The sequence below is a fragment of the Natator depressus genome, chromosome 23 (assembly GCF_965152275.1).
Source record: "Natator depressus isolate rNatDep1 chromosome 23, rNatDep2.hap1, whole genome shotgun sequence".
Lineage (NCBI taxonomy): Eukaryota > Metazoa > Chordata > Testudines > Cheloniidae > Natator > Natator depressus.
This window is the reverse complement of record NC_134256.1, coordinates 22,936,930-22,951,207: the sequence shown is the minus strand read 5'-3', so window position 1 is coordinate 22,951,207 and position 14,278 is coordinate 22,936,930. Positions and strand designations below refer to the sequence as shown.

The 14,278-nt window shown below is 66.4% G+C and overlaps 1 protein-coding gene across 1 annotated transcript; it reads left to right on the top strand.

Moving 5' to 3' along the window:
• The first annotated feature begins 1,647 nt into the window (after positions 1–1,647).
• Positions 1,648–14,204, top strand: KCND1 (potassium voltage-gated channel subfamily D member 1). The gene is made up of 7 exons (XM_074937025.1): positions 1,648–1,733; positions 3,430–5,091; positions 9,918–10,080; positions 10,280–10,363; positions 11,377–11,472; positions 11,557–11,798; positions 12,277–14,204. The coding sequence occupies exons 2-7, from the start codon at positions 3,977–3,979 to the stop codon at positions 12,476–12,478; spliced, it is 1,902 nt and encodes a 633-aa protein (XP_074793126.1). The 5' UTR covers positions 1,648–1,733; positions 3,430–3,976; the 3' UTR covers positions 12,479–14,204.
• The last annotated feature ends 74 nt before the right edge of the window (positions 14,205–14,278 follow it).

Here is a 14,278-nt window from a genome sequence, read left to right as displayed (position 1 = left end):
AAAAGTTACAAAGCGCAATAAAGAGGCGAGTTCTGGCAACAAGTGAATGTCTGTTATTTGGAAGGGGGAGGGGTGGGAGACAGGACTGGGGGGGGGGTGGGCACAGGGCGGGGACCCCCGCCTGGGTCCTCAGCCCCGATAGAGCTCTACCACTCTGCCAGCAGGGGGCGCTGGAAGGAGACCAAACAGCTGATAAGTTTGGAAACTCCCTGGGGGGGGGGGGCCTGCGGAACTACCGGCCGCTGGATTTCATCCCAGAGCCGGGCTGGTATCGAACTTGGATCCCACTGCAGCAGGGTGAGCAGGAGGCAGGATATTTGGTGTCTGGCTGGGGGTGCAGCGCCCGGGGGAAAATCAACCTTAGCCAGGACACCAGGGTAAATGGGATCAACACGGTACAGACACTTTTACCTCTTTCCCTGAGCAAAGTCGACCATCAATGAGCCCCCAGGCCTTTGTACCCAGGGCCGGCAGACCTTGTGCGAGGATGCAGCCACCTCTGGGGTGGGGCAGCTGCCGGACACTTGGGACATCCGGCACTGAAGATGCAGGTGTGAGGATGGAGGGCGGGGTGGGAATCAGGGCAGCTGAGATTTCACCCGCCTGGGGTCATGGCAGAATGAACAGCAAGTCACAGGCTCAGAACATCTTGCCCTGCAGTGGGGTCTGGTGGTTAGAGCAGGGGCGGGAAGGCTGGGAGCCCGGATGCCTGGGTTCTCTCCCTGGCTCGGGGAGGGGGCTGTTGGCTGGAGTGGGGGCTGGATTCTCTGGCAGCAGGTTGTTTTTCTGGGGCGCGTCTCGCTGGGGTGACGTATTGGGGGCACCACCACCCGCCTGTCACCCAGGAGCCTTTGAAGGGCCCTGACGCTGGAGCTGTCGTGAGATTCCTGCTTCACGCTCGTGGCTGGCACCGGGCTCAGCCGCAAGCGGGGAAAGGGGGAGGGGTGGCTGCTTTGGGGGAGCAGAGAAGGGCACATGGGGCCTGTCCCCTCTAAGGGGCACCCGCCCTGATCCTACCCCAGGGCAGGGGGCTGGTCCAACGGCCCTGAGCTCCCAACCCCCAATCTCTGCCGGCGCCCCTCACTCCCGACCCGCAGCCCCTGCCAGCCTGGCCCTGCACCCCCCAGCCCTGCCGGTGCCCCTCACTCCCGACCCACAGCCCCTGCCAGCCCGGCCCTGCGCCCCACAGCCCCGCCGGTGCTCCTCACTCCCGACCCGCAGCCCCTGCCAGCCCGGCCCTGCGCCCCACAGCCCCGCCGGTGCTCCTCACTCCCGACCCGCAGCCCCTGCCAGCCCGGCCCTGCGCCCCACAGCCCCGCCGGTGCTCCTCACTCCCGACCCGCAGCCCCTGCCAGCCTGGCCCTGCACCCCCCAGCCCTGCCGGTGCCCCTCACTCCCGACCCACAGCCCCTGCCAGCCCGGCCCTGCGCCCCCCAGCCCCACCGGTGCCCCTCACTCCTGACCCGCAGCCCCCTGCCAGCCCGGCCCTGCGCCCCCCAGCTCTGCCGGTGCCCCTCACTCCCAACCTGCAGCCCCTGCTAGCCCGGCCCTGCCCCCCCAGCCCCGCCGGTGCCCCCACACCCAGGCCGCAAACCTGGCTCTGAGCCCATTTACTGAGCAGCTCTCAGCCGCTCTGGGTATCGATTTGCTCTAAGTGCTGCGTGTTTCCCATGTGCTGATTAAGGGTTTGTTCTGACACTGGCAACTCGGGGCACGCGGGGGTGGGGAGTCTGGTAAGTCGCAGAGAGCTGGGGGAGCCCAGGGCCGGGCTAGCGGGGGCTGCGGGTCGGGAGTGAGGGGCACCGGCAGGGCTGGGGGGCGCAGGGCTGGGCTGGCAGGGGGCTGCGGGTCAGGAGTGAGGGGCACCGGCAGGGCTGGGGGGGGCAGGGCCGGGCTGGCAGGGGCTGCGGGTCGGGAGTGAGGGGCACCGGCAGGGCTGGGGGGGGGCAGGGCTGGGCTGGCAGGGGGCTGCGGGTCGGGAGTGAGGGGCACCGGCAGGGCTGGGGGAGCCCCGGGCTGGGCTGGCAGGGGGCTGCAGGTCGGGAGTGAGGGGCACTAACCCCATGTGCTGATCCTGCTGGGACCCCCAGCTATGTCAGGTGTGGACGGGGGCTGGGAGCCAGAACTCCTGGGTTCTCTCCCTGTCCCTGAGTCTGTGGACCCCTCCTCAGCTGCCTGGAGTTGTTGTGGGGGAGGGGTCCAGTGACTCCACCCCCCTCCGGGCTCAGTCCCCCAAATGCTCCCTCTGCTCTGGGTCATCTGGGCCCCCCTGTCCCCGCCCTGGTGGTGCCCCTCCTCCAACCTCATCTCTGCCCCTTCAATCCCCCGGCTCCCCCCTTCCCCTTCTGCCCCCCACAATCCCCCACCCTGATAGATCCCTCCCTCCCCCACCCCCATAGATCCATCCCCACCCCTACAGATCCCTCCCTCCCCCACCCCATAGAACCATCCCACCCCTATAGATCCCTCCTCCCCACCGACTATAGATCCTTCCCCACCCCCATAGAACCATCCCTCCCCCACCCCATGATCCAACTCTCCCCCACATAGATCCATCTCTTTTCCCCATCCCCTATGGATCTATCTCCCCCCCACAGATCCCTCCCTCCCCCTCCCTCTCCTCCCCCCACCCGGCAGCCGCCGCTGCGCTATAAAAGCCGGTACATCCCCCCCCCCCCCCGCCTGATGCAGGCGGGACCCGCTTCACCCACACCCGGCCGGAGCCCGCGGAGCGATGCGCCTGGGGGGGGGCGGGGCAGGGACCCCCCCAGCCCCGAGCCCGGATCGCCGCCCCCGGCCGCCGGGGAGAGGTGAGAGCTGCCGGGCCGGGCAGGTCTGTCCGCCCCCCCCCGATCCGCCCCTCCCGAGCCCCCAGATCTGCCCCCTTAGCGGATCCGCCCCCCCGAGCCCCCGGACCTGCCCCCCACCCCCTGCATGTGCCCCCCGCCCTGGCCCCATACCTACCCCAGGGCTGGGGTGTCCCTGAGTCAGGTGGCCCCTCCTGACACCCCCCCTAATCCCACATGGAGCAGTTACTGTCCCCTGCAATGGAGGGGAGGGGGCTGGGCCCGGGAAAAGGGGTTTGAGTAAGAATCAAAAACACCCCTCCCCCGCTGCTGGGCTAGGACTGACCCCCTCCCTCCCCCGGGGGTCCTCCGCTCCAACCCACCAGCCCCCACAGCTGGGGAGAGAACCCAGGCATCCTGGCTCCCAGCCCCCCATCCCCGCTCTACCCACCAGCCCCCACTCCCCTCCCACAGCCGGGGAGAGAACACAGGAGTCCTGGCTCCAAGCCCCCCCACCCCATCCTCTAACCACTAGACCCCCCTCCCCTCCCAGAGCCGGGGAGAGAACCCAGGCGTCCGGGCTGAGGTGTCCAATCTGCAGTTCTTGATTTTCTTTCTCACGTCTCTTCTCTCCTGCCCGCAGCGCCCTGAGACGCCCCCCCGCTGGGCTGCCGAGCCTTCGGCCCCCTTTGCCAAGAGCCAGCAGCGCGGAGGGGCCCGAACCCCCCCCCCCCGATGCCTCGAGAGACCAGGCCTCACCTGGGACAGCAGCACCCCCTCCGGGGCAGCCGAGACCGGGGGGGTACCTGAGACCGTGACCAGGAGCGACTCGTCTCTCCCTCTAGACCCTGGCTCTGTGCCCCACAGCAACACGCCGGCTGGGGGCTCGTGTTTCGGAGACAGCTGAGCCCCAGGCAGGCGGGGTGGGGAGGTTCCCACGGGGGACCCACAGCTAGCGGAGCCCTGGGTCCTGAGACCTGTCCTGAGACTTTCTTCCCCCACCTCCTGGGTCCTGAGGACTGCCCCGATTTCCCTTGGACACATCCAAGTTTGGAGACGGCCCCCCCTCCTGCCGGCGCCCCAATCTCCTGGGTCCCAAGGCCGCTCCCCGGGCACCTCCAGCTTTGGCGCCCTCCCCGTTCCGAGCTGACGCCTCTGCCCTGCCCCGGCGACCCCCGCGCCTGGCCACCATGGCGGCCGGCGTGGCCACCTGGCTGCCCTTCGCCCGCGCGGCCGCCGTGGGCTGGCTGCCCTTGGCCAAGAAGCCGATACCCAAACCACCCAGCGTCAAGCGACCCCGGGGGGACGAGATCCTGGTGGTGAACGTGAGCGGCCGGCGGTTCCAGACCTGGCAGAACACGCTGGACCGGTACCCGGACACGCTGCTCGGCAGCTCGGAGAAGGAGTTCTTCTACAACGAGGACAGCCAGGAGTATTTCTTCGACCGCGACCCCGAGATCTTCCGCCACGTCCTGAACTTCTACCGCACCGGCCACCTGCACTACCCCCGGCACGAGTGCATCCAGGCCTTCGACGAGGAGCTGAGCTTCTACGGCATCATCCCGGAGCTGATCGGCGACTGCTGCCTGGAGGAATACCGCGACCGCAAGAAGGAGAACGCCGAGCGGCTGGCCGAGGACGAAGAAGCGGAGAGCGCCACCGACCTCTCCTTGCCGCCGGACAGCACCGTCCGGCAGCGGCTCTGGCGGGCCTTCGAGAACCCCCACACCAGCACGGTGGCCTTGGTCTTCTACTACGTCACCGGCTTCTTCATCGCCGTCTCGGTGATCGCCAACGTGGTGGAGACCATCCCCTGCCAGCCGCCGCCCGGCCGGAAGCGCCCGCAGCCCTGCGGCGACCGCTTCCCCTTGGCCTTCTCCTGCATGGACACGGCCTGCGTCCTCATCTTCACCGGCGAGTACCTGCTCCGGCTCTTCGCCGCCCCCAGCCGCTGCCAGTTTCTACGCAGCGTCATGAGCATCATCGACGTGGTGGCCATCCTGCCCTACTACATCGGGCTGGTGATGCCGGAGAACGAGGACGTGAGCGGGGCCTTTGTCACCCTGCGGGTCTTCCGGGTCTTCCGCATCTTCAAGTTCTCCCGGCACTCGCAGGGCCTGCGGATCCTGGGCTACACCCTCAAGAGCTGCGCCTCCGAGCTGGGCTTCCTCCTCTTCTCCCTGACCATGGCCATCATCATCTTCGCCACCGTCATGTTCTACGCCGAGAAAGGGACCCGCAGCACCAACTTCACCAGCATCCCGGCCGCCTTCTGGTACACCATCGTCACCATGACCACGCTGGGGTGAGTCTCGCCCTGCGACCCCACCGCTCAGCCCTGGGCCCCCGGCTCCGCTTTCTTACTGTAGGGTCTCCCGGGATCCCGTCTGGGCCCTGTCAGGCGGGGGGATCCGAGAGCCGGACGCTTCGGAACCGACCCCGCCATCCATTGAGGGCTTTATTCTCGGGTTTTTGAGTTACTGTCCCTGGAGTCCGGGCCCGGACTCTACCGTGGCCAGGAAATTTGGGCAAATGACTGGGGCACCAGCAGGGCTGTTCTTGGGGCTCCTGGCAGCAGAGTGGGAATCCAACCCGGGGAATTCCCACATGCATCCGATTCAGAACAGGCTGGGAAAGGGCGGAAGAGCATGAGGTGCGGGGGCGGGGCTGGGACCCCGGACGCCTGGGTTCTCTACCCGGCTCTTGGAGGGGAGTGGGGGCTGGTGGTTAGAGCAGGGGGGCTGGGAGCCCGGACGCCTGGGTTCTCTCCTGGCTCGGGAAGGACAGTGGAGGGCAAAGCGCTGGAGCGGGGGAACTTGTGGGCAGGAGGCCGGGCCTGGCGCGGCTGGTGCCATCTGCAGTGGGCTGGATAGCCCAGAATGCAAACATTTGTTCAGGTCGTAATTCTTCCTAAGAGCCCGCGGGGCAGCAGCACGGGGAGGGGAGAGCGAAAGAGAGGAGCTGGGGGCTGCAGGTCGGGGGTGAGGGGCACCGGCAGAGCTTGGGGCCCAGGGCTGGGCTGGCAGGGGGCTGCGGGTCGGGAGTGAGGGGCACCGGCAGGGCTGGGGGGGCCCAGGGCCGGGCTGGCAGGGGCTGCGGGTCGGGAGTGAGGGGCACCGGCAGGGCGGGCGGGGGCAGGGCTGGGCTAGTGGGGGGCTGCGGGTCGGGAGTGAGGGGTCCTGCATGTCTCTTTAACAGCCCCCAGGATTCCTGGGCACTGCTGCTTCTTACTGCATCATTGCTGGGGCAAACCACAGAGCCGGGGAGGGAACCCAGGAGTCCTGGCTCCCAGCTCCCACCACCCAGTGCTCATTACTAGAGGTGTAATTAGCGGCTGTGTTTTGAGCTCCTAAATGAATCTTGACCACCCCCGGTGCCTGAGCCGGAGCAGTGGATCGGGGGCGGGCGGGGGTGGTGTGCGGGGGTTTGGGTGTGGAGAGGACGGGGCGAGGGGCCCATGCCAGGATCCTCTCCCCTGTCCTCTGGCAGGAGCGGAGTTGCCCGGATAATCTACCCACACTGGGCCTTCAGCGGGGCCTCCCAGTGGGCTGCACGGGGACAGATCGCCCGGCGCTGAGATGCAGCCACCTCTGGGGTGGGGCAGCAGGGAACAGCCTCACATAACACCACAAAGGGTTGGCTGGCCCCGCGCTGAGATGCAGCCACCTCTGGGGCAGAGCGGCTGGGACCAGCCGTTTGGGACAGGCCCTGAGGGGGGACCATCCAGTCTCTTCCTCTGCAGAGGCTGCTCGGGAGGCAGGAGAGACTCATGGGAGATGGGGCTTGGCCCGGACGCTGGGATTCACACCCTGCTCTGGGGGGGGCTGTAATACCCTAGCAGGAGTCTGTGTCCCCCCCCCATGCACAGCACAGGGCTCAGCCCCCCAGCAGGGGGCAGCAGGGACACACGCACAATCCCCAGGTCACCACACAAACTGTCCTTCCCTTACTTCCCAGCAGGGGGCACCATGGGGTTTTCGCGCTCCGCAGGGGGTCGCTATTACACCAGGGCGTGCGGAAGAGATGCACTGTGGGTAAGGCGGAGGGCAGGAGCAGGAGGGGGTTGGGCTCTGGGGTAGGCAGGATGGCTGGAGGTTCACGCTGCAATGATGAGGGGAGGAAAGCGTCACTCTCCCCAGTCACTAGGTTCAAGTGTTAACAGCCCGGATTGAGTGACGGGTCCCATCACGTTGAATGGGGGCTTGGAGGAGATGTGCCTTCATGGTGAAGGGAATAGAGAGGCGCCAGAACTCCTGGGTCCTCTCCCCAGCTCTGGGAGGGGAGGGGGGTCTGGTGGGTTAGAGCAGGGGGATTGGGAGCCCGGACGCCTGGGTTCCATTCACGGCTCTGTAATGGTAAAGCCCACACAGGTTGAGTCCGTTCTGCTCCATGACTGTTCCCGGCAGTTCCCAAACCATCCTGCGGCGTTCTGTGCGGCTGTTCCCCGGCTGCTCCGCCCCAGAGGCAGCTGCATCTCAGCGCCAGGCGCGTCAGCCCCGTGCGGCGTTAAGTGCAGCTGTTCCCCGGCTGCCCCACCCCAGAAGTGGCTGCATCAAACGCCCATCTGTGTGTGGGGACACGAAAGCGCCGAGCTTTCTCCCTCCACCCCCACCCCCCCGCCGTGCCCCACGGGTGTTTTGCTCTGCACCAGCCTGTAACCGAGGCAGGGGCCTGCTGCAGCTCCACGGGGGAGGAATTATTTATCCACAGAGTGCGGGAGGCAGAGACAGCCGCTTTCCGCAGCTCGCCTGTGCTGGGGGGCGCGGGGGGCTGGCAGGGGCTGTGGGTCGGGAGTGAGGGGCATCGGCAGAGCCCGGGGCTGGGATCAGATCCAGGTGACCTGCCTTTGGCTCGTCCTCAGGCCGGGGCAGATTCTGCTGAATCGCCAACTTGCGCGGTGATCGCTGAGCTGGCAGGTGGGCAGCCGGGGACGGGGGGCTGAGTCGGGGGGCTGGGAGCCAGGACTCCTGGGTTTTTTGGCTCTTTGTGCGTGTCTGCCATGGGGTCGTGATCTCATCTGCTCCAGGGCGAATTGGGGCCTAACCCAGCCCCCCAACTTTGTTTCATGGCAGGTTCCCCCCCACCCCAGGCACCTTCCAGGCCCCGCTGCTGCCCCCTAGGTGAAGCAGGGTGGGGCCCCCTTCCTGCTCTCCCATTTCGGTGCATCTCCGGCCCTGGGCAGCTCACATCCCCCCCCACCCCCCCAGTGGAGTTACAGGGAGGTCGGGGCTGTCAGATCCCCCCCAACCTTCCCCTCCCCCCAGGTTCAAGGAGCATCCTTCAGTACCCTGGTCAGCCCCATGCCCCCCCACCCTGGTATCCTGCCCCCCCACCCCCAGATGAGCCCCAGGTACCCCCCCAGACCCTGCTATTCTGCCCTCCCTGGATCAGCCCCAGGTCCCCCCCCAGACTGGTATCCTGCCCCCCCCTCAGATCAGTTCCAAGGCCCCCGCAGTGTGGTATCTCCCCCCCACCCCCGGTTCAGCCCCAGGGCCCCCGCACACGCCGCAGTGCAAGGTTACAGCAACCTCTCGCCAGCCAAGCGGACCCGCTCCGCGCTGGGACGTGTGAATATTTCATGTTCTCTGGAGCCAGCCCAGAGCCACACGAGGGGGGAGGGGGGCTCCTGATTCCTCCCCCACTTTAGAATCCCTCCCCCGCACAGAACACAGAATCCCCTTCCTGCCCCCCATACATTGCCCTTGTCTGGGGGTCTGCGCTGAGCCACTAGGGGGTGCCGTGCTGCGGGGAGTGGGCGGGGGCTGGGCAGGGGGCGCTCTCCCCTGGCAGTGGGGCCGGGCGCTGGGGGGTGCCATGCTGCGGGGCAGGGATCTCAGCAGGGGGATCCCAGTGTCCTGGCCAGTTATAACAAGCCACCTCCCAGCTAAAATTCCCTGGAATTCCCACTGACTATCAAATTCTTCTTTAGCTGCCCCGCCCCAGAGGTGGCCGCATCTCCACGCTGGGCGAGCCGTCCCTGTGACGATGTGACGCAGCAGGGAGGGGGGAGTGTTGACCTGGGAATGTGCCCTGGGGAGGGGAGACCTGAGAGCCTGTCACCTGAGCCAGGAGGGGGAGGGGGAGGTGACACCTCTGCCCAGGAATGTGGATGGAGGCGGCAGCAGGGAACCTGCTCGGTGGGTTTAGTTTCGGTTTGGGGCTGGGGGGAGGAACACAGGGAACCCCAGGGCTGGGGTCTAAGCTCCCTGCTCCCCCAGAAGGACTTCACTGAGGGGTCCTGGGTGTACCCACAAGCTCTGCTTTGGACTGTGTTCCTGTTGTCCAATAAACCTTCTGTTTTACTGGCTGGCTGAGAGTCTCAGTGAATCCCAGGAAGAGGGGTGCAGGGCCTGGACTCCCCCACACTCCGTGACAGTCCCCTTGCGGCATTGTGTGCGGCTGGTCCCCAGCTGCCCCGCCCCAGAGGTGGCCGCATCTCCGCGCCGGGCGAGCCGTCCCCTTGCGGCATTGTGTGCGGCTGGTCCCCAGCTGCCCCGCCCCAGAGGTGGCCGCATCTCCGCGCCCTGTGTTGCCCGTAACGGGGACGCTGTCGCCGGTCTCTGGGGTGTGCTGGGTGCTCGGAGCCGCACGCCGAGCCGTTGATTGATTCTCAGCCCGTTAAATAAGTCATGGTGTTGTGGCCTGTGTTTTATTATATAATCGCCGCTCGCTTGACGTGGATTAACAGCGTTTCTCCAGAAGCAATTTCGCTTTCCCAACCGGTCCATTACGAGTTGGAAGACTTCTGCCGCCTGTTATCCTCATGCGGCGTTACGGGTGGCTGGTCCCCAACCGCCCTGCCCCAGAGGCAGCTGCATCTCAGTGTGGGGCGAGCCATCCCGGCGTGGTGTTATACGTGGCTGTCCCCGTGCTGCCCCCCCCCCCGAGGTGGCTGCATCTCGGCATCTTCCCCACCCTGCCGGGGAGGGGCCCGAGAGCAGCGGGGCCGTGAGATGCACGGGGCAGTTCACACCTCTTCGAGTGACCGGCTCAGGCTCTCGGCAGACTCCAGCAGGGCCACATTTTGGGGGTTTTCTCCCTGACCGCAGGGGCTGGGAACGTACTTTTTTCACCCCCCCGAAAGCTGAGCGTCTGCCCCATTCCTGCTTCCCCCGCCCTTTCCCCCGGCAGGTACGGGGACATGGTTCCCAGCACGATCGCCGGAAAGATCTTCGGCTCCATCTGCTCGCTGAGCGGGGTGCTGGTCATCGCGCTACCGGTGCCCGTCATCGTCTCCAACTTCAGCCGCATCTACCACCAGAATCAGCGGGCGGACAAACGCCGGGCGCAGCAGGTCCGGGGGGGCCGCGGGGGGGCACGGGGGCAGGGGGAGAGGGGGCGGGCCTGTGCAAAGGAGGGGGATGCGGGGAGGGGAGAGTGAGCCAGGGTGGAGGGGGGTGTGGGGCTGAGGTGCGGAGCGGGGCTGGGGGGCCAGAAGGGGGGCTGGGGGGGAGGTTTGTGTCTGTGTGTCTGACCCTGTCCCCCCCCTGCAGAAGGTTCGCCTGGCCCGGATCCGGCTGGCTAAGAGCACCACGACCAACGCCTTCCTGCAGTACAAGCGGGATGGGGGCCTCGAGGTACCTGCTCCCGGCCCCTGCACGCTCGCCCCTCGCACGCTCGCCCTGTTGCACTCGCTAACGCCCGTGCACAGTGACAGCACACGCTTGCTGAGTGGCAGGAAAGCACTCGCCGCCCCCTCGCCCTGCACACTCGCCCCCCGGTGCAGACACCCTCGTGCACACTCGCGTGGCACACTCACCATGACATCAGCATGCACACACCCCAGTGCCTCACTTGCACGGACGGGACCGCGCACACTCAGCAGGCCCCCGCGGCATGTTCACCGCTCGCACTGTTGCACTAGCTCACTCACGCACAAACCCAGTGCACGCTGGCTGCACATTCACCCCTCACACACTCACAATTGCAGTAACACTCCCATGCACAACCACAGTGCACACTCACCCTTCACACATGCACACCATTGCACTAACACACATGCACAATCCCAAAGCACACTGGCTACACGTTTGCACTAACACAGTCACAACTCACACTCACCCCTCACCTGCTTGCACAAAACCCATCATTGTGCAAGTGCAATGCACACTCACCTCACACTTTGCACACATGCAATTGCATTAATGCCGGCACACACCCCCACCGTTCCCTGGGCACCCCCCCACATCTCCACACACTGCCCCAGTTGCACTGACACACCCATGCACAACCAGCCCCAACACACACCCATGCACTGACACACCCATGCACAATCCCAGTGCACAATCATCACTCCCACATGCCCAGCATTGCACTAGCACCACTGTGCACAATCCCAGTGCCCACTCACCACAACTTGCACGCTTCCCCAGTTGCACTGACACACCCATGCCCAGTCGCACGCCCTCCTGGCCTTACCCTCGCACAGGACTGCAGAACTGAGCTGTGTTCACTCTTTGCACGCTCCCCCCCGCCAACCCTCCTTCTTCTACCCCTCCCACTCACCCCCGCTCCCAGCGCCCCCAGGGTACCCCCCCCTGGAAAGGGGGGGGTACCCTGTCTAGCTCTGATCTCCCCCCCCGCAAAACAGGACCCGGGCAGCGCCGCTCACGCCCTGGCTGTGAGGAATCGTTCGACCTTCGAGCAGCAACATCACCACCTGCTGCGCTGCCTGGAGAAGACCACGGTGAGTGGGGGGCGGCTGGGGGGCGGGGTGGGGGGCGGCGGGTGCCATGGGCCAGGCTGAATCTCCCCCCCGCCCCCCCCGCAGAGCCACGACTTCATGGACGAACGCTCGTGCAGCGAGGCCGGCCTGGGGGGCTCGGTGGGCGGCCGGACCAGCCGCAGCACCTCCGTCTCCTCCCAGCAGGGCGGCGCCAGCTCCTGCTGCCCCCGCCGGGGCCCCCCGCGCCGAGCCCTGCGCCCCGCCCCCTCCACCGCCTCCGTCAGCCGCGCCAGCGCCCAGGAGCTCCGCATGCTGCACGGTCAGACGGGGCCCGCCGCCCCCCAGAGGTGACAGCGCCCCCCGCACTGGGGGGGGCCCTGGGGGGCTGGGCGGCGGGGGGAGGCCTGAGGGGGTGGAGGAATGGGGGGTGCGGGGGGTGCTGAGCTGGGAAGGGTCCTGGGGGGTCTGACCAAGAGGGGATGGGGCATGGGGGCTCCCTGAAGCACCAACTAGGGGGAGCTGGCACCTTCACTGGGGGGTCCTTGTGCTGAACCATAGGGGGGAATGCTGGTATCTGCTGCCACCTAGTGGGCAAAGGAGGAAGAGCGGGGGCTGCTGGGAGCCAGGACGCCTGGGTTCTCTCTTGGGCTCTGGGAGGGGAGTGGGGCCTAGTGGTTAGAGCAAGAGGGTTGGGAGCCAGGACTCCTGGGTTCTCTCTCTGGCTCTGGGAGGGGAATGGGGTTTAGTGGTTAGAGCTGGGGGAGTGGGGTTGGGAGCCAGGACGCCTGGGTTCATTCTCTCTCTCTCTTCTCTCCCCCCGCACAGCCGCTCCAGCTTGAACGCCAAGGCCCACGAGAACATGACGCTGGACTATGACGGGGTGGACCTGGCGGCCGCTCTCACCAGCATCCCCACGCCCCCCGCCAACACCCCCGAGAGCCGTCCCCCCTCACCCTGCGCCCTGCCCAACTCCAGCCTGCCTGCCCCCTACCTGCCCCACCGCATGGTCAAGATCTCCTCCTTGTAAGGGCAGAGCATGGAGCGGCTGTGTGTGTGTGGGGGGGACTCCTGGGTTCCACATGCCGAGGGGCATTGTCTTCCGCAAACGCTGGGGTGCCAGCTGCCTAAGGGCCTGGATTGCCCCAGATGCCTGGGTCCCCCTGCTTCGGTGCATGTCCTCGCCCAGCGGCCTCGGTCCCAGGGACATCGTCTTCCACAAACACTGGGGTGGTGGCATCTGCCTGAGGGTCTGGATTTGTCCCGGACGCCTGAGTTCCACAGGACCAAGGCCTATCCCGAACACCTAGCCCCCCCCAGCCTCCGCCCCCCGCGCTTAGGTGCATGACTTTGCCCGGATGCCTGGGTCCCGCCACTGTAGACACACAAACGCTGAGGTGCCACCCGCCGAGGGACATGGCCTTGCCCGGACGCCCAGGTCCTGCCCCCCAGCCCATTCCCCTCTAACACCCCCTCAGCTCCCTGCTCGAATCAAAGCCCTGTCTCGGGGACAGCTATGCAAGAAGGGCAAACGGGACGACTTCCAGGGCCGGCCCGAGGGGGGCGGAAGGTTACGGCATCTGGCTAAAGCCTTCCCCCCCAACCCCATGCCCCCACCGCAGGGGAATGTGGGCAAGAAACCTCGTCAACCCAGAGCCCTTGTATGTCCTGTGCTGGGAGGGGAGTGGGGTCCATATAGCCCAGTGCCCACCCCCAACCCGCACTGCAGTAGATCAGAACCAAGGACCTGCGGGGCTGGACTCCTAGGTCCCTTCCCCACTGCCTTGGACCTGTCCCAATGGACCCATCTACTCCCCACCCCACAGCTCCCAAGGGGGCCGCACCCAGATCTCACTGCAGTCCCCCCCATCCCCCGAAATCTATGCATGTGTCTCTTCCACCACCAGGGGGCACTGTCCATGCCTGCATGCATGTCTGGTCTAGACTCAGTGGGAAGGCGCCTGTGTGGGGGAGCAGAAAGAGGGGTACCCGACCCCCCCAAATTCCACCTCCCCGCCCTCCTTCCCAGAACCTTGCCTAGGCACAAAGATCGACGGGGAGCGGACGCCGAATCCAAGGACACGCTCTGCTAATGCCGCACCTTTGCCCGGACGCCGGCCACCTCGCGATCCGCCTCACGGGTGCCGTTCTAGGCATTCGGGGGTGGGCTGGACACCTGGGTTCTCAGTTTGGGGAGGGCAGTGGGGTCTAGTGATTAGAGCGGAGGGCCTGGGAGCCAGGACTCCTGGCTTCTCTCCCCAGCTCTGGGAGGGGAGTGGGGGGTCTCAGACCCCCACCCCCGCCAGCAGCCTGTAGGTCCGTTGTGCCCCTGATAAGAATGGCAGCGGTATTCCTCCCCCTGCCCCCCAGCAGTAACAGCTGGGGGGGCGAGGTCCCAATCAATGCATGCACCCCCTAGCATGGCAAGCGGGGGGACAGACAGCCCAGAGGAATGGCCAGCAGGGGGTGCAAGAGGAGACACTGAAGCCACAGGAACCGGGGAGGGGGTAAGTGCCCCCTAGCCCCACCACGGGCTCTGGGGGAGCAGGCACCCCATTGGTTGCATAGCACAACGCCCAATTCCTTGCATGGCCACAGGGGGGCGACATGGAATCTGCTGCACCCCCCCCCCCATACAAAGCAATATACCCCGTCCCCGAGAGGGCATCGCTATAGGGGGGGTGCCTCGGCTGGGGGGGGGGTAACCCACCCCACACCTCCCCCTTCAATTTACCTCCTAGTTTACATGAAGATGAATGGAAAAGTTAGAGTGGGGGCGGCTGGGAGCCAGGACTCCTGGGTTCTGTCCCCGGCTCTGGGAGGGGAGTGG

Bases quoted from the DNA above. Each gene is read 5' to 3' on its own strand.
- KCND1 (XM_074937025.1), top strand. From the start codon at position 3,977: ATGGCGGCCGGCGTGGCCACCTGGCTGCCCTTCGCCCGCGCGGCCGCC. The intron at 5,092-9,917 runs GTGAGTCTCGCC...TTCCCCCGGCAG, and splicing joins GTCACCATGACCACGCTGGG to GTACGGGGACATGGTTCCCA. The intron at 11,799-12,276 runs GTGACAGCGCCC...CCCCCCGCACAG, and splicing joins GGGCCCGCCGCCCCCCAGAG to CCGCTCCAGCTTGAACGCCA.